General features: G+C 47.5%; 1 protein-coding gene across 5 annotated transcripts in view; it reads left to right on the top strand.

Annotated features, from left to right (window-relative positions):
• Positions 1–22,976, top strand: part of Sntg2 (syntrophin, gamma 2) — a 105,338-nt gene that overhangs the window by 30,012 nt on the left and 52,350 nt on the right. For 4 of the 5 annotated variants that reach the window (XM_013504331.1, XM_005404340.1, XM_013504330.1 and 1 more), the window contains exons 2-5: positions 10,046–10,183; positions 16,127–16,183; positions 16,271–16,328; positions 22,900–22,943. In XM_013504331.1, the coding sequence (XP_013359785.1) occupies positions 10,046–10,183; positions 16,127–16,183; positions 16,271–16,328; positions 22,900–22,943 (297 nt within the window). Of the gene's footprint in view, positions 1–10,045; positions 10,184–16,126; positions 16,184–16,270; positions 16,329–22,899; positions 22,944–22,976 lie in introns of those variants that run through there. The other variant, XM_013504332.1, reaches the window with a different exon arrangement.

Raw genomic sequence — 22,976 nt, 5'->3', positions numbered from 1 at the left:
CTTAAGCCACTGAGCTATACCCCCGGCCCATGGCAACTATTGATTTTGTTCTTTAGACCATAGGAGTAAAGCCTGCAGTTCCATAATAGAACCAATCATAAATTATGAGTTTGTATGCACCGTGTTTCCCTTGTTAGAGTGCATTTACACACCCTAAGTTCCTCTGGACAAGCCTGTTGCCATGTCCTGGGTGCTTCCTGCATTGGCTGCCCAACCTGCAGTGTAGGAGGTTGGGCCAGGCACCAGGATTGCTCCAGACTGCGGCTCCCGAAGCCCCCAGGGTTCACCCAGGCTCAGCATCAATCTCATAATGGTGGAGGGGCAGGAGGCAGAGTCTCCCCGCTCCTGAGCATCTCACCAAAGCTCTTGAGGTTCACCAAGGCTCTAGGGTGTGGCTCTTAATGGATGGTTGATACTTGCAGCAGTACTGAATGCTGTCATGAAAAAACATAAATGCTGTATTTAAAAATTCATGACTATTACTTTAGAGGAATTTGGTTTTATTTCCTAAGCCTTTTTCTGTTAGACCTCCTTGATGTTTCAAGGGTAGGAGGTGAGGAAGGCTGGACACAGAGCAATACCATGCCCACCATGCCTGCTGCGAGCATGCTGACCTCTTGGCATGGGAACCATTGCAGTGCAGAGCTCACATGGGCAAAGCCTGGTGTTCCAGGGAGATTGCCTGACCACTTAAGCCTCCTTGTTCCTTATGGATGGAGAAACTGAGTCAGAGAAAGCCAGAAGTTACACAGTAGGTGAAATAGTTGCCCCATTAGATGGCGTGTGGGTGGAGTGCAGTTTCTGGGAGCAGACTCAGGAGATGGCTTCAAGAGGCCAGGAGGAGGGGCTGGGGATTTAGCTCTGTGGCACAGCGCCTGCCTGACAAGCCCAAGGTCGTGAGTTTGATTCCCAGTACAGGAAAAAAACAACCAAAAAAAAAATCAAACAAACAAACAAACAAAAAGAGGCCAGGAGGGCTTCAGCAGATCTTCCCAGTGTGCAGCAGAGCTGGGAACCAGGGTCTCTGTGGCTTCAGGGTGATCCTAGCACCTGCCTATGCCCTTTGATGTGATATCACCAGAATGCACAGCACCAGGCCCCATGTGCCGTGTGTGCTTGTTTCACTCTCTTTTCCACAGAGATCCACTGAGGCCCCGATCACATCTGAAAATGACTCTCACTGGCACTTTTTCAAGCACACTGAGGCCCCAGGTGTGAAGTCAGTGGTGCAGGACAGGGGCACTTTTCTGTAGATTGTCACACCCCAGAGGTCTGCTCTTTTGTCATTCATTTGTTTTTAAAATAATTTTTCTTTAAGTTTAGTTTCATGTAAGCATGGAGTAAAATGTATAACTCTTTCCCACTGAGTGGTCTTTGCAGCCCATGTGTTCAACAGGCATCAGCAAGGAGAAGCCCTTGGAAGTGGTTTCCACACTGAAGGCATTTGCAATGGAACAGAGGGGCTAAGTGAACTAATATTAAGATACATTATTACAATGGCTAACCCTGGAGTTTTCAGCGCCTTTTCCTTATATGGTTAGTCTAAAAAATTATTAGTAGCTGAGTAGTACTCCATTGTATAAAAGTGCCACATTTTTAAAATCCATTCTTCAGTTGATGGGCATTTGGGTTGTTTCCAAGATTTAGCTATTACAAATAAATGGATGCAAGTAGAGACCATACTCACAAATGAAAAACCAGACTCACATGTGTGAACATCTTATTGTCTCCCTAGTGTAAAAAACTGAAAGAGTAAATAAGATCCAGAAGGTACAATAGATACTGTGAAAGGGAAAGAAATTGTTTAAAAGGAAAGAACAACCGGGATGGGGGAAAAGGAGAAAAGAAAGGGGAAAATATATATATGTATACACAGACGATAGCTAAGGTAATTGTACTACTAATTTCTATTAGCTCATTATCTTGGTTACTTTTCTCTAAAATATCCAATGCCCAAAATTAAGGAAGGAAACTTTTATTTAGCTTACAGTTTGTGGAGGTTTCAGTATGTTCTTGGTTGGTTCCGAGGCAGAGTGGCACATGGCAGAAGGCAACCATTCATGGTGGCAAAGATAGCACAGCAAGAGGAGCAAAAAGGGGCAGGGAGAGCAACAAGCCTCTTTTCCTCCCTTGTATTGTAAACAGGCTACCCCCACCAAGGGGGCATGTAGCACTCACATAATCTCCATGCCCTCCTCTTGCACAGACTCAAGATGTATACAAAGTAGGGACCCTGGCCCCCTGCTCAGTCACACAGTTAACCTTCTAAACTTCTCACCTTGACACTATGAACAACATCCCAGAGGAGGAAGGGTATGTCCCTTTTACCCCAAGAGGTAGAACTGCTGAGTTACTTAGTTTAGTTTCTCGACTCCTCAAGTTGACACAATGTATCCGCCATAACTCATTGAAAGGAACAGTTAGTGCTTATATTGTTTGATCAATTTTGCATGTCTGTATCTCGTACTCTGAGCAACTACTTTGAAGATAACAATATGCAATATAATAACCGTTCTTAATTTCCTATCATCTTATTTTGAAATTCTATATCATTGTTATTGTTTTTTTCTCTGTAAACTAAAAAAATTAGTGATGAAATACTGAAAAAATCAGAAACGTAAAAAAAATTACAGTGAGACATTCTAGTTTTTATAGCCATTTTATATTGCTACTTTTATCCAATCACCTTCTACTAGGTTTTAACTCCAAACTTCATAACAAAAGCTGGTTGACACTGGAACATACCATAAATTATTTGCTGAAAGTACTAATGAAATTCTCAGCCCCGACTCTAGGAGGGAGACTGCTGAAGGATGGCAGTAATCAGTCATTTCTAACTAGGGTGTGACAGGCTGTGTTTATGGCAATTAAACATGAGTCTCATCTCCAAGGCTGTGTGGCTTCAGTGCTGGGAATCTCACTGTGTCTTTGTCATTACAGAGATGACAGAGGCAGGAAAATGCTAGTGTTTCCTTGGGCTGAAGGTTGTAGGCCAAAGACCAAATCAAAACTTGCTTTTTAAAAGACAGAATTTGTAATAACATCCTTTGAGTACCTACCAGCGTCCCTATACTTGTTATGTAAGGGCAGACAGTAATGTGCTATAAAAGGTTTATGGAGAGAAAGGGCTTCTTAGAGCTGACTGTAAATGAAATATCAGTGTTGTGAATGTGAGTTCAGCATTTTATACAGTATCAAGTTCCCTAACGTGGAAGTAATGCTATAGAGATTCACCTCTGCATGGGAATGCCTGGCGTTGTGGTGCACGCCTATAATCCCAGCACTCGGGAGGCTGAGGCAGGAGGATTGTTGTGAGTTTGAGACCAGCCTGGGCTACAAAGTGAGCTCAAGGCCAGCCTGAACTGCACAGTGAGACCTTGTCTCAAAAAGACCAAAAAAAAAAAGAGATTCACCCCTGCACAGGATTGTGTAATTTTACCATAAGCTGGACAGAAATATATCAAAACAGATGTGGTATTAGGATAGCCAGAGCTGCTTTTCCCATGAAAGAAAAAATCATCACCTTCTCTTATAATTCTGAAGATCATCTGACCCGTGTAAGTAGGAATAGACTCTCACTGGGATCCTAGTCTGGAGCAGCTGGGACTGATTATATGGAACTAGGACAAAGCCCTCACTGAGACTGTGGAGGAGGAGTTCATGGCACCCCAGCTCTGAGCTCTGTCATGGAGTCAGGGCTCCCTCCTCCCCCAGAATTGGGAGGTCAGCCTTGCACTGGCTGTTGCTCCCACCAGCTATGGTGACCCAGTGCAAAGAGGGAGACTCCATGAGGTTCAGCCAGTTGCTACCCAGGACCTGCTATGTGACGGTCAGGGCCAGGGAAGTGGCAGAGCCCATGTCCGAGAGTCAGAGGACAGAACCAACTGGAAAAAAGCACTCTGCCTGTGCCAGCTGGGACCTCCCCAGAGATGCGCTGAGCATTTCTTAGGCTACTTTAGTTCGTGACAGGGAGGCAAGTTCATGCAACTGGGAAAATTACTGCTCTCCGCAAGTGAATGTAAGTGCCAATTTAGATGCCTTCACTTTATCCAGGTCAGGTAACTTATTGAAGCCTTGATTTACTCCTCTGGAAAAGGAGGGGTTTTATGAATACTTTGCCCCTTTGCTTTTGGGGCAGCATAAATGGAATCATTCTCACGAGCTTCTTAGCAAAGTTATAATTTGGCATAATTTGTGATGTTATTATTATGTGACTGTTTCCTGTTAGCCCCATTTTCAAAAGAGGAAACTCAGACTCACAAGCTAAATTTACTCCCTGCATTCAGCAAGGCCCAGGGTGAAGAGCAAAGCCTTACACCAGGTCTCTTGTGCACCAAAATCGGTTCCCGGACTGACACGACACTGTATCACCTCAGGGGACTCCTGAGCTCCGCAAGTTCACTCCGTATTCGAGACCCACAAATAGTGCCCTGCCACTGGGCCTGCAGAATTTTCCGTATTTTACCATCACATTTCGTGTTGTGAAGAACACTTTACCAGAGTCAGGGGCACGGGTGGAGCATGGCTCCCACTGATCGCTTTTGTTCTGCCCTTCTGTGCATTCAGATGGTGGTGTTTCATGTTGACTGTTCCTCTCCTGCGTCCTGAGCCCTGTTCCGGGCACTAAGGACACAGGGGTAGCCACAGTGACAGTCGTGGCCTTCTGGAGCTCACAGTCCAGTGGGGATGGACAGATGGTGAGGAAGGACATGCTTGGAGGAGGATTGTATTGCCAGCTGGTGATGAGGGCCTGAGTGCAGTGTGAGATGAGCTGGGCTTGGAGCCTGGGGTGGGGTTGGATTGTGATATTGCATGGGACTGGAGAGGTGTGGAGTGGACACTGTGTCCCAAGGGAGGCCTAGCCTTGTCTGGGCCCCTGGGGGGTGGCCTTAGATCTTCAGCACATCGATGGCAGGAGTCAGTGGTGGACCTAGACTCCAGAACCTGTCCGTCACTTGCCGGCCTTCAGGATGAGGCCTGGTGGCACCCAGGATGTGGAGGTTGGTCAGCCTGACCTCCACATATCACACTCCATGCTGGGATGGAACTCATGCGGAAGACACAGAAGTTGCTACCCTTGTGTTACTGGATGAAGTCCTGAGGGGCTGCTTTCTAGGCTCTTGGTGTCCACAACAAAGAACTGGATGAGACACCCAGAAAACACAGTGAGGGTGTGCATTTATTGAAGGTAGAGAAGAGGCTCACTCTGCCGGGCAAGAGAAGCCCACTGAGCAGGCTCACAGTGATGCCAAGGATAAGGGGAAAAGGGTCTTTTGCATCCAGAATTCCTGGGCGTTCTCTCCATCATGCAAATAAGACACTGGGAAAGCCTTCCTATTAAACACCTGCTTGGTTTGGCCATTGTTATGGTTGATACATTGTGTCAACTTGAGAAGTTTAAAAGCTTAACTAAGTGACTCAGCAGGAGGCCAGGGTCCTTCCTTTGTAAACATCCTGAGCCTGTGCCAGAGGAAGGCATGGAGATGGTGTGGCTTGCTCCCTGCTTGTTTTGCTCTTGTTGTTTCTGCTGTCTTCTTCCAGCTTGAAGTATTACCCTTGTGCCATGCCATCTTGCCTTGGAGCCAGCCAATTATGGTCTGAAAGCTCCATAGACTATAAGCTAAACAAACCTTTCCTTCCTTAGTTCTGAGTGTCGGGTATTTAATCTCAGTAAGGAGAGAAAAGTAACCAAGACAGCCTTGTACACACTGTCTTATAGAAGCTTGTTGGACTTCTTGCTGTATGTAAATGTTCAGGAACAGTGTCTTTTGATTGGCTGCGCCCACATACAAATAAGGGATTGAAAAGAGCATTTTCTGAGTGGTCCTGTGAATAGCACCGGATTCAAATGAAGGATTGAGAATAGCTCTTCTGATTGGTTCTGCATACGATGGCGTCCCCTCTTGGCAGTGTCTCTCTGGGTATTGCCCTGTTCTAGTCTCCCCTCTTCCTTTGGCCAATCCCAGCTCGTGTCCTGTCCCCATGAGTAACCTGCTATCTACTGCCAGTCAGTTCTTCCAGCGAATCATAGACTCTGAGTGTTGGGAACCCCAAGTATGCAGTAGTCAGCAGGAGTCTCAGAGGAGTTCTATCCTCTGATCTTGTGTCTGGGCCCCTGGTCCCTCTGCACTGGGTCAGGGCTCTGGGATGAGGGGATCCTCTGGGGACAACTCCAGCTGTCAGCTTCACACAGGAGAGGATTGAGGGCTGAGGCAGTCTGCTAAGTGGACATCGGGGGACTGGCAGAGCACAGAGGGCTGGAGCTGTGGGGAGGCAGGCAGGGGCTTGCGGATTATGCCAGGACCTTCGCTATCACTCTTTGGGGCTTGTAAGGCTCTAGAAAGAGAGGTGACACGTGTGGACTGTGTGCAGGGGAAGCTCACAGTGCTGTTGTTTGGGGGTATGTGGAAGCTGGGAGGTTCCATAGCTTGGTATTTATTTATCCAGGCAGGGAGGATGGTGGTTTGGGCTGTGAGGCTGTGTGAATGTGGATCGAGCAGAGTTCCCTCAGGATCCATGAGCAGCAAGGCCTGACCTGAGTGGAGAATGGGGCAAGAAGAAGTTGCAGGAGCTGGTGCAGCCTGGGAGTGACAGGAGGCAGCATGGGCCCACACTTGGGGTTTTGGAGAGCTGCTTACTTATGTTTTTCATTGCTGAGACAAAAATACCTCAACATGCAAGGTTAAAGGAGGAAAAGTTTATGTAGCTCGCAGTTTGTATGGGTTTCAGTCCATAATTGGCTGGCTCCAGGGCAGAGTGGCACATGGCAAAGGGGCAACAGCTCTTGGTGGCAGAAAAAATCAAAAGGAACAAGGGGAAAAGAGGAAGGGACAAGCCTCTTTCTGTCCCTTCTGTTGTATGCAGGCTACCTGCCCTAGTGCAGATGTAGGACTCATTCCCTTAATCCCAGCATTGGACCACAAATCAATCACAAACTCTAAATTCAGCCACCTCTGTAAAGCCCACTCCCCTATACCCCACTCCCCTCACTGCATGAGGTTTTAGGGGGACATCCAGACACAAACCACAATAAGAACCCAACCAGGAGGTGTAAACTTAGGGGGAAGTTGGAAGTCACCATGCTGGGTGAGTGCTGTCAGAGACGTGAAGATGGAAGAGGGACCTGTGCCAGGTCCTGACCCTGTGAGTCCAGACTGTAGGAGAAGGAGTCTGTGGGAAGGGAGAGTAGGGCGGGGGCAGGTGGAGTGTATATGCCATGAGTGGACAGATGGGGGAGGCAGCGGTCTCAAGTGTGGGTGGATGGGTTAGTAGGGAGGAGCCAGCATTCACCACTGTGATGGCAGTGTGGACAGAGGAAGCTGTAGGGGACACAGGACGCCATGGAGGACAGTGTGGAGCCAGTGTGTGCATGTGGGTGTCAGGAGCTGCCCTCACAGGGAGGGAGCGAGCAGGACTCAGTGCTGAGCAAGTGAGGCCAGGAGAACTCTGGACAGGTGGACTTGAGCCCCGCTTAAATGTGATGGGAAGACCAGAGATGACGAGTGGGTGCAGTGCCGGGCTGACACCCTGGTGGTCGCGGACAGTGTGACCCTAGGGGAAAGGCCACCTGGGACTCCCAGGAGTCGCTGGGGAGCTGCTGTCCTAGACATGGTCCCCAGGAGGCGGTCATCTTCCCTCTTCTCTAAGTGAGATAGATCAAGATCGACACCCAAGAATGACCTTGGCTACAGGCTGCAGGTGTGGCTGGGCAGAGGAGCACATGTGTCAGACAGGCAGCCCTTCTACATGCTTTACGCAGGGGCAGAGGCATACATGGGTGATGGAACACGCAATGAATTTTATATTAAAACTTATTACAGTAAAAGACACACTGCCACGAATCTCCCCAGAATCCTTCTTTACTCATCCCATCATCTTTGCCACTTTCTGCAGTAGCTCTGGATCCCCTTTTTTTCTTTTCTTTCTCTTTCTTTCTCTTTCTTTCTTTTTCTTTCTTTCTTTCTTTCTTTCTTTCTTTCTTTCTTTCTTTCTTTCTTTGTTCTTTCGTTCTTTCTTTTTTATTGGTACGTTTTAGATATACATAATGATAACATTCATCATAGGGAGTTTGTACCTGTACATGGTATATCTTGCTTCTTCTATTTTTCCCATTCCCCTCCCCTCCCTTCAACCCCTCTTCACCCCCTTATTTACAAAAGTTTTGTTTCCATTTTTCCTTCTATTCTCTTTTTGCCTTGTCCCTTTCCTTACCTCTCTTGTTCTCCTTCTCCTTTGAACATTTTTTTCTCATTTCCCAATATCTATTATACATTTTGGTCCTTATTTACATTTTTGGTTTCTCACACCAGAGAAGCTATGTGGTATTTAAACGTGTGTCCCTGATTTATTTCACTTAAGAGTATGGTCTCAAGGTGCATCCACTTAGCTAGAAATGCCTCAAGTTTATCTTTTCTTATACTCCATTATATAAAAATATCAAATCTTCTTTGTCCATTCATTGGTTGGTGGGCATTTGGGCTGTTTCCAAGATCTCACTATTACAAACTGTGCCATTATAAACATGGGTGTGCATATTGCTATGATGTGATACTTTAAATTCTTTCAGAAAGATATCAACAAGGGAAACAGCTGAGTCAAATAGGACCTCTAGTTTTAGTTTTTTGAGGAATCACCACATTGATTGCCACAATGGTTGCACCAATTTACACTCCCACCAACAGTGGAGAAGGGTTCTTTTTCCCCCACAGTGCCCCCAGCATTTGTTATTGGTTGATTTCTTGATAATAGCCATTCTTTCTGGGGTGAGATGAAATCTCAGTGTTGTTTTAATTTGCATCTCTCAAAAGACCAGTGCTGTTGAACATTATATCATATAATTTGCTGTTTCTACTTCTTCATCTGAGAAGTATCTATTCATTTCAGATGCCTATTTTTGGATTGGGTTTTTTAATGGGGGGGGGTCTGATTTTTTTTGAGATCTTTGTATATTCTAGATATCAGTCTTGTCTAAGAAACAGCTGGAAAAATTTTTTTCCTACTCTGTGAGATGTGTCTTCACTCTGTTGGGGATTTCTTTCGCTGTGCAGAAGCTTTTTAATAAAATGAGATCCTACTTAATCCTTTGCAATAGTTCCTGTGCCACTGAGGTTTTGTTTTTTGCCTATACCACCGTCTTCAAGAGTTGTACCTATTCTCTCTTCCAGCAGATTTAGTGTTTCTGTTTTGATATTTAAATCTTTGATCTGTTTCGATTTTAGTTCAGTGATTGGAGAGGGACATGCATCCAGTTTTAGTCTTTGGCAGGTGGAAAGTCAGTTCTTCCAGCAGCATTTATTAAAAAGGTTATTTTTCTTCCAGTGAAGGTGTTTGGTAGACCTCTTCTCTGGGTGTGTTTTTAGTTGTGCTGTCCTGGCTGCTTCAATGTCCTGAATGGATTTAAAGTGTTTCCCTTTCATGGTCATCTTGATTTTGGGGAAGAGCCAGGTGTCGCATGATGCCAGACCCTGTGAAAAAGGTGGATGAGAACACAATTTCATTTTTATTTGCTAGAAATTGCCGTAAACATTTTAAGTGTGTGTGTCACACAGGCTCTGCAGCGTGCCTTCTGATGTCACCCAAACCCACGCTCGGCCAAGCAGAGGTACAATAGGTCCTCCTTCAATAGGTGGTGGCCTCCCTGCAGGCTACTTGCTGAGGGGCCCTCATGTCCCCTGCTGTAGCTGCTGGCTGGGTCTTGACTTCCCCAGGGCTGCTCCAGGTCCCCGTGTCCTGTGTCAGGTCCTGAGGGCTTTCACCTGTCCTGCAGGGGACCGAGAGGCTGCCCAGGGAGAGTCTACCCTGGGTTTGTCTGGCATCAGCGCATGGTCAGCACTATGTTAACACCTAAGGACACATGGCCAAACCCACTTTGTGGGGAGACCTCAGAGTTTCTGGGAGCAAAGCCTGTCTCTGAGCTCTGTACAAAGAATGTGATTCTTACAGGGTGGACACAGCCTGCTGCTAGAGTGTGGTTGGATGGGGGTGGACCCAGGAGCCTCATCCCCAGGTCTCCTGTGCTCACACTACTTTGTTCCTGTGTCCACAGAACAAAACTGCCCTCGCCCTGTTGTACGATGAGGGCTCTGAGAACGCCTACGATGTCCGACTGAGGCTGACAAAGGAGGCACTGACCGTTCAGCAGCAGGACGTGGTCTGCTTGGGTGGAGCCCATCCCGGTGCCAATGTAAGTGCTTTGGTGAACAGAGCCACATTCTAAGGTCCTGAGGCTTGTACACATGCTTCAAGAATGTCTGCCGGAAGCCTTGGCATGGTTCTGCACACCTGTAATCCCAGCATGCTGGGAGGCTGAAGCAGGAAGATTGCAAGTTCAAGTCCAGCCTGGGAAACTCAGGGAAACCCTGTTTCAAAAATTAAAACATTAGAAAAGAGCTGGGGCTGTAGCTTAGCGCGAAAGTCCTGAATTCAGTCCTCAGTACTGACAAAAAAAGCATTTTTTCTGGTGAGAAGCCTATAGATGAGTTACCTATAACCCTGACTTTGGGCTTTGATCCTGTCATAGTGAAATATGTATGCACTTTAAGGTTGATCCATTGACTGTCTGCCTTTCTTAATTTCTTTGCTAATATATTTCCTTTCAAGAGCATTACTTACAAAGAACATGGTGCTCAGTGGCACACTGTGAAATAAGACTTTCCCTGCAAAGAAAGATTGTGATGAATGAGGTACTTGTGGAAGTAGTGTCATTGTTAGGTTTTTGCATCCATTGAGTTGTGCCAGAAACACTAGGGCAAGTGTCTTCAGTGCAGGCGGTCAGGCGTCCGCTGTGCGTCTGTGGGTGCAGATATGGATTATCTTGCCGAAACATGTTCCTTCTTGACTCAAATTGCGTTTCTGATTTGCAGATGACATTGTCTGCAGGGTGAGATATTTATTTGTCAGTTGCAGTACAGCATTGATAAATATTAGAGAAGATAATTTTGGCAGCTTCCCTTTCAGAGTTTAACTCAAACCAGCCCACTGCAAGTCCGTTGTCCTGTGGGAAATCCATAGCCACTGGGCCAGTTTCCTGGCTCTCCTCCCAGCTGCCTGCATGATTCCGTGGTTTCTGGTGTCTCTCAGCGCTCCTTTCTCTAAACAAACCCATAGCTACAAAACCGACACACAGGAAACAATGCAGTTGAAAGAAAATTCATTTCAAGGTGTTTTTGAAGCCATTCCTTTCGGTTCTGAGTCCAAATTTGGCCGTTTGGAGGCCTTCAGACCCTGACTTGTTGTTTTCCTGAATCCTCTGGTCCTTTGCCTTGGTGAGATGAGCAGAGCACCCTGGAGTCTCACGGTTGGTGCTTGCACAGCTTGCTTTCTCAGGAAAGTCCCCAGGACCCTGGAGCGTGTCATAGAGTGCTGCCCTTGGTGACTCCCTGGAGACGCTGTCCTGTGCCATGGCCCGGTCTGTTCCACCCTTCCCACCCCAGCCGTGAGCATGCCTCACAGTGGTTTCTGCACTGTCTGGGGTCCCCCGAAGGTCCAGGAGGCAGGGGGAGCCCTGTCCTCTCTGCCATCTCCATCCACATCCTGCCAGTGCCGCATGATTCTGGGGTGTCCAGTCGCATCTCCCCAGCAAGCTTCCCATTTCCTGCTGTGAGATCTGACCCCCAACTACAGGTGTGACTTCGTCCCTCCGCTTGTCCTAAATCCCAAACAAAGATGGCACCGGGGAAAGAGAAATCGAGGATGTTTTTGTAACTTTCTGTAAACTATACTGCTTCATAAAGAGTTTTTTTTTTTTTTTAAATATGAAAAAGCTCAGACAATAGAAGGGGAACAAGAGCTAGAGGGGGGACAGAAGTAAAGGAAAAAGGATTTTTAAAAAGAGAGTAAATTTAAAAAAGAAAACAGAGCTTTTTCAAGTGGGAAGGGGATCCAGAGTTAGAGGGACAGGGAGCGGGGGAGGGAGGACGACGGACTTGCAGCGGGCTGGTTTGAGTTAAACTGTGAAAGGAAAGCTGCCAAAATTATCTTCTCTAATATTTATCAATGCTGTACTGCAACTGACAAATAAAGGAGAGGGAGAAGAATGAAGATGTGTTATGCACACGTACAACGCCCCATGATAAATGTAGTCATTATGTACTGCAAATGTGTATTGAAACTAATTATTGCAATAATTGGTCATTGCAGTGGGACACCGCCCAGGTAGGACAGGGCACCTGCCAGGTCCGGTGAGATGCCTGCCTACGTCGCCTGTAGTCAGAGCTGGAAAGATCACAATGCCTAAGGCTTCGGCCAGCAGATAAAGTCCATCTCCTCAGGAAGCAGGGGTACAAGAAGAGTATTTCATATTTTTTAATTTAAGGAGTTCTGATAAACCTTGAGGTACTCCAGATTATTGACCTTGCAGTTGTTCTCCTGCAGATTTGGCTCAATATCCAGACTGAGCAAATATGCACGCCAGTCTGATGAGGTGCCACTTATTTATTTCAAATGATGAATCCCAAATCCTCATATTTAAGGGTTTGAATTATTTTAGAAAGTAGAAAGCAATGCAGTGAATTCCTTCTCTGGAACCCGCAGAGTGTTTGCTAAGGGAAACGGCTCCCCTATTGTAGGGAAGCATAGATGATCAGACTCCCCCACTCCATACCTGCCCTCAGCTTTGAAACCTCTTGAAACACTGTTGTCTGAAATAGAGCCCGAAGAGTGCTTCTGAAAGTATTTTGTGTGTATGGAATAAAATATCTCAGAAAATTCTTTCTCTAAATGTTTAACTTAAATTTTCTCTTCCTAGTATTCATGTATGTCATGAAAGAAATAATCGTGAAGGCCCCCTGTTCTCCATCCTGGCCCGCCTGTCCTTTCCCTTCACCGCCAGGGGCCTAACTTGGACAGTGTGTGCAAGTGAGGGCTCGGGACTGCCAGGGAGTAGAAGTGTGGATGCTTCTGGCTGTCCCTGAGACAGGAACGGACCTGGCTAGGGGACAGGGGCCTGGCGGCCTAATGTCACAATGGCAGGTTTTATTTGAGCTGACTGAAATCTGTCCTGAGAAGTGCAGGATTTAAACCTGGCAGCTGTAAGGAATTTCAGTTTCTCGTTGAGGTCAGAGGTGAGGAGTGGGGTGCATCTAACCCCACAGTCACTGAAGAGCAGTGTTGTAGAGGAGCAGGATATGAAGCCTAGCCTGTGAGCCCCAAAGTTATACACAGGTAAGAACCATCCATGTTGCAGACCACAGCCCTGTCTCGAAGTATTGACAACCAGAAGCTGATGTGGAGATAGCTGGGTCCCGTCACAGTCACAATGCTACAAAGACACAAGCGTAGCTGAGGTGTCAGAATGCAGCTTTGGATTAAGTGCTGAAATGCAGAATATTTTCGGAAGGACTTTTTCTCATTTGTTTGTGGAAACAAAGAGCTGGGTTGAATTTGGAAAGAACTCACTGAGCAATGAGCTTGGGTCCCGACTTTGATTCTCCAGTTTGTCCTGCACGGTGTTGGGCCAGCCCTCGTGTTCTCCTCTGATTGGCTGCTGAGGCCCTGAATGCATAGAGTGACCAGACCACATGTGCAGGGGAAGCACCCATTAGGGTGCCGTGGGGCCCTGGCCACAGCCTTGCTTCTGCCAGTCCTGCACCCAGCCCTGGAGCTCACAGCCTGTGGCTCTGAGGGCTGGCACTGAGTCGTGACTGAGTCTTCTGAGTTGAACCAGATAGGTCTTTTATCTCACTCATCTCTGTCTCAGTAACTCTCCCAAGCACAGCGGAAATCATGACATAAAAGGGTGGACTCCAGCTTGGCTGGAGGGAGACAGACGTCAGCTGGCCACAGCGTGAATGGTTTTAGCTGGAACTTGCAGAAGTTCGGGTTCCTGTGTAACGTCTCACCATCTACTGACGTTTAGATGCTCTCAGGTTAGAATCGTTTCAGAGCCTTAACAGTTACAGGATACTCATTTGTAAAAGCGCGAAGGCGTGAGTTGGCTGAGCCTCCTGTCCAGCTCTGAAACAGTGGAATGCTGGGTCCTTGGATGAGGGCTTGTAAAAGAGCAGCTTTCCTTAGAGGAGAGTAATCACGTTGATGTTTTATGAAACCCGATGCTTTCCAGTGTGGAGAGGGGAATGTGTCTGTTCCTAAGACAGGAAGCTGTCTTAGAAGCACATGGCATGTGACCAGTGACCCCAGGATAAGGGGCAGGTGGGTTCTTTACCTGATGCCCTTGGTGTCCCTTGATATAGGAGATTTTGTGTTTATTTAGGGAAGGAATGTGGTCAGTTTTTTCCTTTGCCTGTTCATGCTATGAGACATTGTTGACTTGAACGTCGAGTTTCTGTATGTTAGGGGAGAAATGCTATGCTTGCACTGTAGGGAGCGTCTCCCTGCTCAACCAGGGGTGTCCTGGGATACTCTGCCCACGCTGGGTGTGCTGTTTGCTTTATGAGGTATAGGTGCAGTTACAAATCAAAACTGCACGTATTGAAGGCACACAGTGTGATGACATGATACGGGAAGTTACTGTGAAGTGATGACCGAGATCAAGCTAAGTAACACGTCTGTCCCCTACATAGTTCCTGCTGTGCGTGCGTGTGTGTGTGTGTGTGTGTGTGCATGTGTGTGCATGTAGGCGTGTAAGACCTACTGTCTTAGCAAATGCCAAGTATATAATGCAGCATTATTAGCTGTGCCCATCAGCACTGTAGAACCCCAAACCTACCCAGCCAAATGGAGGCTTTATACCTGGACCACATCGCCACCCCCTCGCCCACACCCAGTGCCATCCCTACTCTGCTCTTTGCTCCTATGGGGTCTTCTTTCAGATGTCAGGTCTACATGAGATCACAAAGTGTTTGTCTTTCTGTGCCGGGCTTGCCTCATTTGCCATAATGTCCTCTAGGCCCATCTTTGAGGTCAGCTTCTTTTTGAAGGCTGAATAGTATTCCATTGTTTTCACATATTGGCTGTCGTGAATAACATAGTGAGGAACGGTTTTGAAGTCCTGTGTGCTACTGCTGTTCCTGCCATGGTGACCCTGACAGTATTCTTAATTCAAGTAAATATTGCATGTGTCTCCTAGTGGGATGGGGGGACAGGTCAAGGGGTGTGACAGTGGTGGCCACAGGAAATGCGTTCGCCTGTGCACACTTTGAGGTGGGTGTACGTGCTCTGATTTGGCTTGTTCCCACTGTGTGTATGTTGTGTCCCCTTCTCAGAGTCTGCTTGGACTTAGCACACAGCCAGGTCCAGTTCCTTAGCTTCCCTGTTGGTTCCCTTGGAGGTAAAGGTGCCCTTCGCTGCATCTGCTCAGTGGCTACTGGTGGCCCCAGTCCTCAGCAGAGACCCAGTGTAGGATTTCAGATGCAAGAGCCTTGCCGATCTTGCCTGTTGCCGGAGGAGGACGCATTGTACTGTTGGCTTTTGTTGCCCTCTGGGGTCAGAGGGCATGAAAAAGCTGCTTTCTCTCGAGTGAATACTGGTGACTTAAAAATGGGCCTAAGCACAGGGGAAACCGGGGAGTTGTAGGGCGAAGAAGGACCCCTTTGAGGATCAGCAGGAGGAGCCTGGTTTTATTTGATTTCTTTCTTTTCTCTCTTTTTGTATCTGGGTATGTCTGCAATACACTGCAGTTGCCTTCCTTAGGGGAGCTTGGTACCAGGGTGGGCGGCCCATGCTGGCCGTTTCCAGCCCATACCCCGCCTCCATCTCCTCCTGCTCCACTTCCCACACCTCTTCCCTCTCCACCAAGTCTGCCTTGCGGTTCCTGCTGCCTCTCCCGAGCTTACCTCTCGTATTTCTGTTTTAGGTTTCTCAGATAAGAGAAACCTTATAAAACAGGGCTGAGTACAGCTCGTGGCTTCAGTCTTTACCATTTTGGAAAGTGAAGTCCAGTCATTTCCTTCAGGGAGCTCCGTCCTCACAGGCCACGTGGGAAAGAGACGCCCACTCCGTGGGACTTTGCGTGGATTCCCAGTAATGCAGGAGACAGGGATGTGTTTCTTCCACCTTGGTTTCCCTATGTTCTGTACCCTGGTCTGAAGATTAGGAATAGTGCCAAGGCTGCTTTGGAAAGACACATTAAGAGTCGTTTCACTTAAGAGGTTTCCATGTACAGTTTGCTTTCCCTATCTGACCATGCATTTTAACCTAAACTTCTTTTATTTTCTAAAATTTTTTAAAGCACAGAACTGTGACACTCCGCAGACAGCCCGTGGGTGGCCTGGGCCTCAGCATAAAGGTAGGGGCATATTTTTTCCCTTTCCTGTGCCCCCTTTTCCACGAGTGGGCAGCGCAAGTCAGGTTCATGGTTTTCTCTATCTTCCAGGGAGGCGCTGAGCACTGTGTTCCTGTTGTCATTTCAAAAATATTCAAAGACCGAGCAGGTAAAAGTCACCATAGAGACCCGTGTGTGCTTCACAACTGCTTGCAAGGTGATAGATTCTCGGAAGTGTTCTAATTAACAAATGTGCATTTCACTTTAGTATTGAAACGGCCTTTTATTTTCATAGCTGTGTGTTGTCTCCGAGGATGCTTTCTGTCCCTGACATGTGCTGCCTTTGTCATTTCTGCTAATCTGTCAAGCCCTCAAGAGAGATACTAAGCCACCCTTGGAGTACCAAGGCTCCTTCTGAGGAGACTAATGACTTGGGCTTTGAACCCTGAGTTTCTTAAGGTCTGTTAAAAATTAGAGAGACTTGAGTAGAGATGGAGAACCGAATTGATGGTGCTCACAGAAGTCTCTGATACAAAAGCCCATGGGCACCAGAAGGTGCCTGGTCCAGCTGACTACTGCTCTGTGTGCCCAGCCCCTCTGCACTGGTAGGAGCCAGGTGACCGATCTGGTAACCTGCAGGTGGTGGTTAGCCTGCAAAAGGAAGAGTCGGGGGCACCTGGGTGGGAGAGGGGGCTCAGTGAGCCCATGCACCTCATTTTGAGTAGAAGAGTGAAGAGTGAGGGGGACCCGCCACAGCCCACTCCCACAACACAATCTCCACCTCTGTCAGAATAGGCAGATTTGGGGTGAAGAGACAATACTCACACATTTTCTCAGAACTTTCTTACTCATTCCACCTGATTTTACCCAAACCTGAAGCCTAACATGAAGAGAAAATGCCCTGTCACCCCATTAAGCTATAGCTGGACACAGGAGTCCCTGGCAGAGACATCTTGATTGCCCAGCCTGCTGGGGTGTAGGGGAGTTGCTGACAGAGGGAGTCAGGACGTGTGGTGGTTCAGTTTAACTGTAGCAGCTTGATTGGCTTAGGAGTCAATCTGGGATTAGCAAAGCACGCTCCCTGGTGTGTCTGTGTGGTCATGCAGGGGTGACCCTCTGGTACCACATCTGCTCCCTGCCCCTTCTCTGGAGCTGTTCCCATGCTCTACTTCCTGCCACCAGGAACCGAGCAGCTTTGCTCCCCCATACCTTCTGCCATGATGTTCCTGCCTTGGAGCAGCTGACCATGGACTGAATGCCCTGAAACCACAAGGCAAATTACACCTCTGCTTCTTTAAACTGTGGGTGTTGAGTATTGTGTCCCAAGGATGGGAAAGGACTGCTGCTGGAAATATGTCTCCCTGGAGCCAGCCCTGACTGGGCAGAAGTTACACGAGTTGGAGCAGCACTCTATTGTAGAGATGTCCAAGTGGAAGGTAAATTTCCAGGTGGGACTTGAACCCCACAGCAGCTTGAATGCGTTTGTGGGGAAAGGAGTGGTTTCCAAAGGGGAGGTTTTACAGTGAAATTTACATCTTCGTGAAGATCCATTTTCACAAAAAGCACATATATGAGTGACTGCAACAATACACTTTCCTCCTTTTGGAGCAAAGTTACAAAACCTGCTTGCATCAGACAGAATTGTATTTAATCAGGTACTGACGGCCAGGGAACCCCTAATAGAGCTGCTGGCCCCAGGAGCAGGAGGGTGTCTTCCTAGGGAGACCCACGCTGTCCACAGGCCAGCAAAGACAGGAGTGTGGGGCATACCTTAGCTTTTTTTCTCTTGGGACTACCAGAAAATTTACCTTATAAGAAAATAGAGTTTCAGCTAGAACCATAGATAGCAGGAAAGTAAACGGGGTTTTCAGGTTCCTAAACCAAATGATCACCCTTTTTGAGGTTTTTAAAGCCTTTCAAAAATATTATGGCTACACTGGACTAAAATTTTCCTGTTGCACATCTAATTGTGTAAACAATAAGCTTGGCAAAAGCTCTGGGCTTTTGTGCTCTTGAAGGGAAATTTTACAAAGAAAAAAATCACTTTGTTCTTGTGTTAGCCCTGTTTAATTTCATCTGTGGCTCTTTAAGGCATTTGCTTAGCTGGTTAATAATTAAGGAGAGACTGTTCCACACATGTCTGGCTCTGAGAGTCATCTCTGGGAACATTCTCATTTCTTTTTCATTACTGTATTATTTTTTATTTGTGGATATGAATTTAAGTCTCAAAAAAACAAAAACCAAACAAACAAACAAAACCAGAGAACAAGGGAGTAAGATTAACCAACAGGTAACAGCCAGTGAGAGATTTTCTGCTCAGTTCAGAAAGAAAATTTGTTTTCCCACACAGTGTTTTCCCACACTCCACAGAATGACGTACAAGCAAGGAGGACACACGTATGGAGAGTACACGAGGGCACAAGGCTGGGTGAGAGGGACCAGGGTGGGCCAGGGTGGGCCAGGGTGCCATGCACGCCTGGGAAGCCGAGGCCAAGGAAGGCAGCAGGGCCAGAGTGGTCAGCATGCGGGGCAAGTGCAGGTGACACAAAACACTCAGGCCTGGGCAGTGACGTAGTTGGTCAGGTTTAATGTGACCGTAGCACCTGCTGCCCTGCCTGCCTCGGCCATCAGAGGGTGCTGCAGACCCTGAACCAGAATCTTGTCTGCCTGGCCTTGCTGGCTGCCTTCACGCCACGCTACTGGGCAGTCTTCAGCTCGCCTTCCCACTGGCTGTGCACCCTCAGAACCTGTCCTCAGCTGTCCTTGCTCCTTGTTCCTGCAGGACCCGTCCTGTTCCTCTTTTCTGTCTCTAGGAACAAATGCTTACATGTCTTTTCCCTTCTGCCTTTCAACCTAGAACCCGATCCGGGTTCACCTCTGGAATGTGCGGGGAATAAACTTGCCCTCAGCAGTTGCAATCACTGGAGCTCTCCCTTGACTTGGGGTCCTAACCCTTTCCTTCCTGAGACTGAAGACACTGCCCGCCTCTGAACAGATAGGCATGGCAAGCTTTGTCGGGGTGGGACATCCTAGTAGCAGGATCTGGGCGGTCACCTCTTGTCGACCTACCTGCTGTCAAGACAGGTGTGCATGTATCACTGTAATACGATGTCTTTAACTCTTTCCACTATGCTCACTGACAAATAAATGAATAAAGCAAATGTGCTATTACACACAGGAGAGTACTACCCTGCCAGAAAGAAGGATGAACTTGAGTCTTTTGTAGAAAAATGAATGCACCTGGAGACCACATTGTTAAGTGAAATAAATCAGACACACAGCTTAAATATCACATGGTTTCATTTATATATGAGAAACTCAAAGTATAAATATATCAAATATCTAAGTAAAGGATAATAGGAAACAGGGAGACAGACCTTTTGCAAAAGGGAAGGGGAATCTAGAGAAAGAGGGTGGAGGCGAGGGGAAGATAAATCTATGTTATAAAGCTACAGTCATCCAAATCGTTTTGTACTGGCATAAAGTAGACCAGTGAAATAGCAGAGACACACAAACTAGTGAAATAGAAGAGGAAAACTAGAAGTAAACCCAAACTCATGTATTCAACTAGTTTCTGAGTGGGTTAGCAGGTGGAAGTAAGAAAAGGACAAGTGTCTTTGTCAGGCAGCGCTGGGAAAACCAGATTGCCATACCCCGAAGGAGGCAGATTTCTTGCATAGAATATGTATTTTATAGTGAAAAAATGGAAAATTTCTGCCAACTGCATGATCTTTATGTAATGGAGGTTTCTATTATAATTATGGTACTATCACAGCGTGTCTCATCCGCTGTGTAATTAGCATGTACTAGTTAGCGTGTAATTATCGGCGCGTGCTAACTGTATCTGACGGGATTCACCGTGGCATTTCCACACACACATGTGTCCTTGTGGTCATGCCCGTGTACCCCTCCTCTTTTCCCTTTCCTCCTCCTCTTTTTCCTCCTCTCTGGCCCCCAAATAGTCTCTCTTTTTCAAGTCATTTTTTTCTTTAGTCTCAACATAGGAGAGACACTGTTTACTTGTGAGGAAGAATGGAATCAGGGCTGCAATATTTAGAGTCTACTCCATGTCCTGTTCTGGGATTTATAAAACTAAAAGGCTTTTTAAAAAGTTACTGAGTAAATCACATCCTGTTTTGACTGTAGATGTGGATACATACACTACTCTGCGCAGTGCGTACCCTGGGTGTGACTGGACCCTGGTGCTGTGTGGAAGTTTGTGGTGTCACGAATAGCTTTCTTATGCCTCCGCCGCCTGGTGACTGGTGCGGCTGCCTCCAGGTGCAGACTTGGTCTTTGGGGAGTGAGCACACACTTTGCCTCACCCCACATCTCTCCGGTCCTCGCTGCCATCCACACATGTACATCATGTCCATAGTCTGTACCATGCATGGCCATCCCCACTGCTGTGACAGGGCAGAGATGGAACTGTATTTGCATTCCTGGGGAATTCGTGAGATGGTGTCTGAGATCGCACAGCAGCTCTGAGGGCCTGACCTCCTCATGGCCAGGTCCTCATGGGGCTCCCAGACCCTGTGTGGCCTCAGGGCCCAGCAGAGGCTCTGTTTTTCCCTTTGCAGAGCTCAGTGCAAAGCAGGGAATGCACTGGCTCCAGCGTGCAAGACTCTCTTGGCTTGAGAGAAGCTTTAGCCACACAGCTGCTCCTTAGTCCGTGCAGCCAGTGAGGGGGTCTGTTTCAGTTACTTTTCTCTCACTGCTGAGATGAAAATACCTGATGCCCCAAATTAAGGAAGGAATGGTTTATTTAGCTCAAAGTTTCTGGAGGTTTCAGTCCAGACATGGCTGGCTCCAAGGCATGGTGGCACATGGCACAGGGCAACAGTTCATGGCTGCAGAAAACAGCAAAAGCAACAAGAGCAAAAAAGGGGGAGGGACAGCAAGCAGCCTCTTTCCCTCCCTTAAACTGTAGGCGAACTAGCTGCCCCAAGGCGGGTGTAGCTCACACACCAAATCCCAACATTGGACCAGGAATCAATCATAAACTCTAGAAGCCCGCGCCATGACTGCATGAGGCTTTGGGGGACATCTAGACACTAACCATCACAGGGACACGGTGCACAGGCAGAGCCCAACCTGGCTCTGCTGTCATCTGAACTGCCCTCAGGTTCTGCAGAGCACATGTCTCGTCCTGAGAGGCAGCAGGCCTGAGTGCAGGGTGCTCACCTCCTCACGGTCCCTCCTACTATCTCGGGCAAAGCTTCCCTTCTCCCTCCATGAGTTCTAGAAAGAAGAAGTAGCTGTGTCTCTCTGGAAACATTTCCATATCCGGTCATGCTTTTCCCATTCTGAGTGTGATTTCTTCTGAGGGACATTGAGAGTGGGGACACGGCAGTGACACAGAGAAGGGAGGTGAGCAGTGGAGACCAGAGCCAGAAGGCAGCAGAAATGGGGACGGCCAGCGATGGGGAGGGCAGCAGGGACAGATGGGACATCTTTGCGCATGTGTAGTAGAATCCACGGGAGACCAGAACGGCCGCTGAAGGGGCAGGGGCTCTTGCCCTGGGATGTCGAAGGGTAAATGAGAACCTTCCTCAGGCTACTTAGCGTCAGCACCTTCACATGCAGACGTGGAGCTGCCTTTTGTCTTCAATATATCTCAATACTGTCAGTGACTAGAGATGAGCTTGACGGCTGACATTAAATCTTTAAAAACTTCATGCTTTCTAAAGAGCACGCCAGTGTTAAAGGAAGAGTATTATTTGTTTCCCAATGTTTAACCAAAGACCTATAAAATTAAAACAAACCCAGGTAAAGGAAAAATGAGGGCGATTTGCTCAGTCTTACTGAAAGGAGTTCGCTGTCACCATAATGGTGGAGATGTAAGGTGGAATTGTCTATGAAGATAATATTTACCTTACAAAGCAAGGTTTCTCTTTGCCTTTACTATTCTGGGGACGCGCTCCCGAATTTCTTTTTTTTTTTCTTTTTGAGACAGGGCCTTGCTATGCAGTTTAGGCTGGCCTTGAGCTCACTTTGTAGCTCAGGCTGGTCTCGAACTTGTGACGATCCTCCTGCCTCAGCCTCCCAAATGCTGGGATTACAGGTGTGCGCCACCACGCCTGGCTACAGTCCCGAATTAAAGCAATCTGCACATTTGTTAAAAAGAATGAGGAGGGAATGCTAAGGTTTTGGGGATCCTTTTTTACTGTCTGTGTCTAGTGAAAAACGTGAACCAGACTTTCCATGTATGGTGATGAAGCCCTTCATCGGGAGGAAGTGACACCTGTGTTCCTTAGTGCATGGGTGTCTGGAAAGTGACTTTCTTCACGTGCTTCCCCCCGCGCGGGCTGGCCAGCTCCCCACAGCCACTACTGCTTTGTTGTATTTCTCACACACACACTGGTGTGCAGTACAGCAACACATCCACACAGACTCTACACATGTATGCATGAACACATGCACACACATTCATGTGTACTCAAAAGCACCCGCATGCACACACACACGTGCATGTGCAAAGCTGTGCACACTCACACCAACACCCACAAGCTCACACCCATCCCCACGCTGGCACCCATGGCCATGAACACACACATGCGTGTACACCTCTATACCCCAGCGCACCCCAGTGTTCACATGTACGTGCACACAGACGTGCACAGACCTGCAAACACACACTCACAAGCACACACTCGTAGTTCCAATTGTGACAACACAGAAGTGTCTGCCGTGATGGAGTGTGGTGCCACTTAACTTCTGCTGCTTTTCCAACCCCGCAGCTGACCGCTCAGGGATGTTGTTCATAGGAGATGCCGTTCTACAGGTCAGTACTTTAGACTTCCAGTTTCCACTAGGC

The sequence above is a fragment of the Chinchilla lanigera genome, unplaced genomic scaffold (genome assembly GCF_000276665.1).
Source record: "Chinchilla lanigera isolate Chin_1 unplaced genomic scaffold, ChiLan1.0 scaffold00086, whole genome shotgun sequence".
Lineage (NCBI taxonomy): Eukaryota > Metazoa > Chordata > Mammalia > Rodentia > Chinchillidae > Chinchilla > Chinchilla lanigera.
This window is presented reverse-complemented; position numbering and strand designations above follow the sequence as displayed.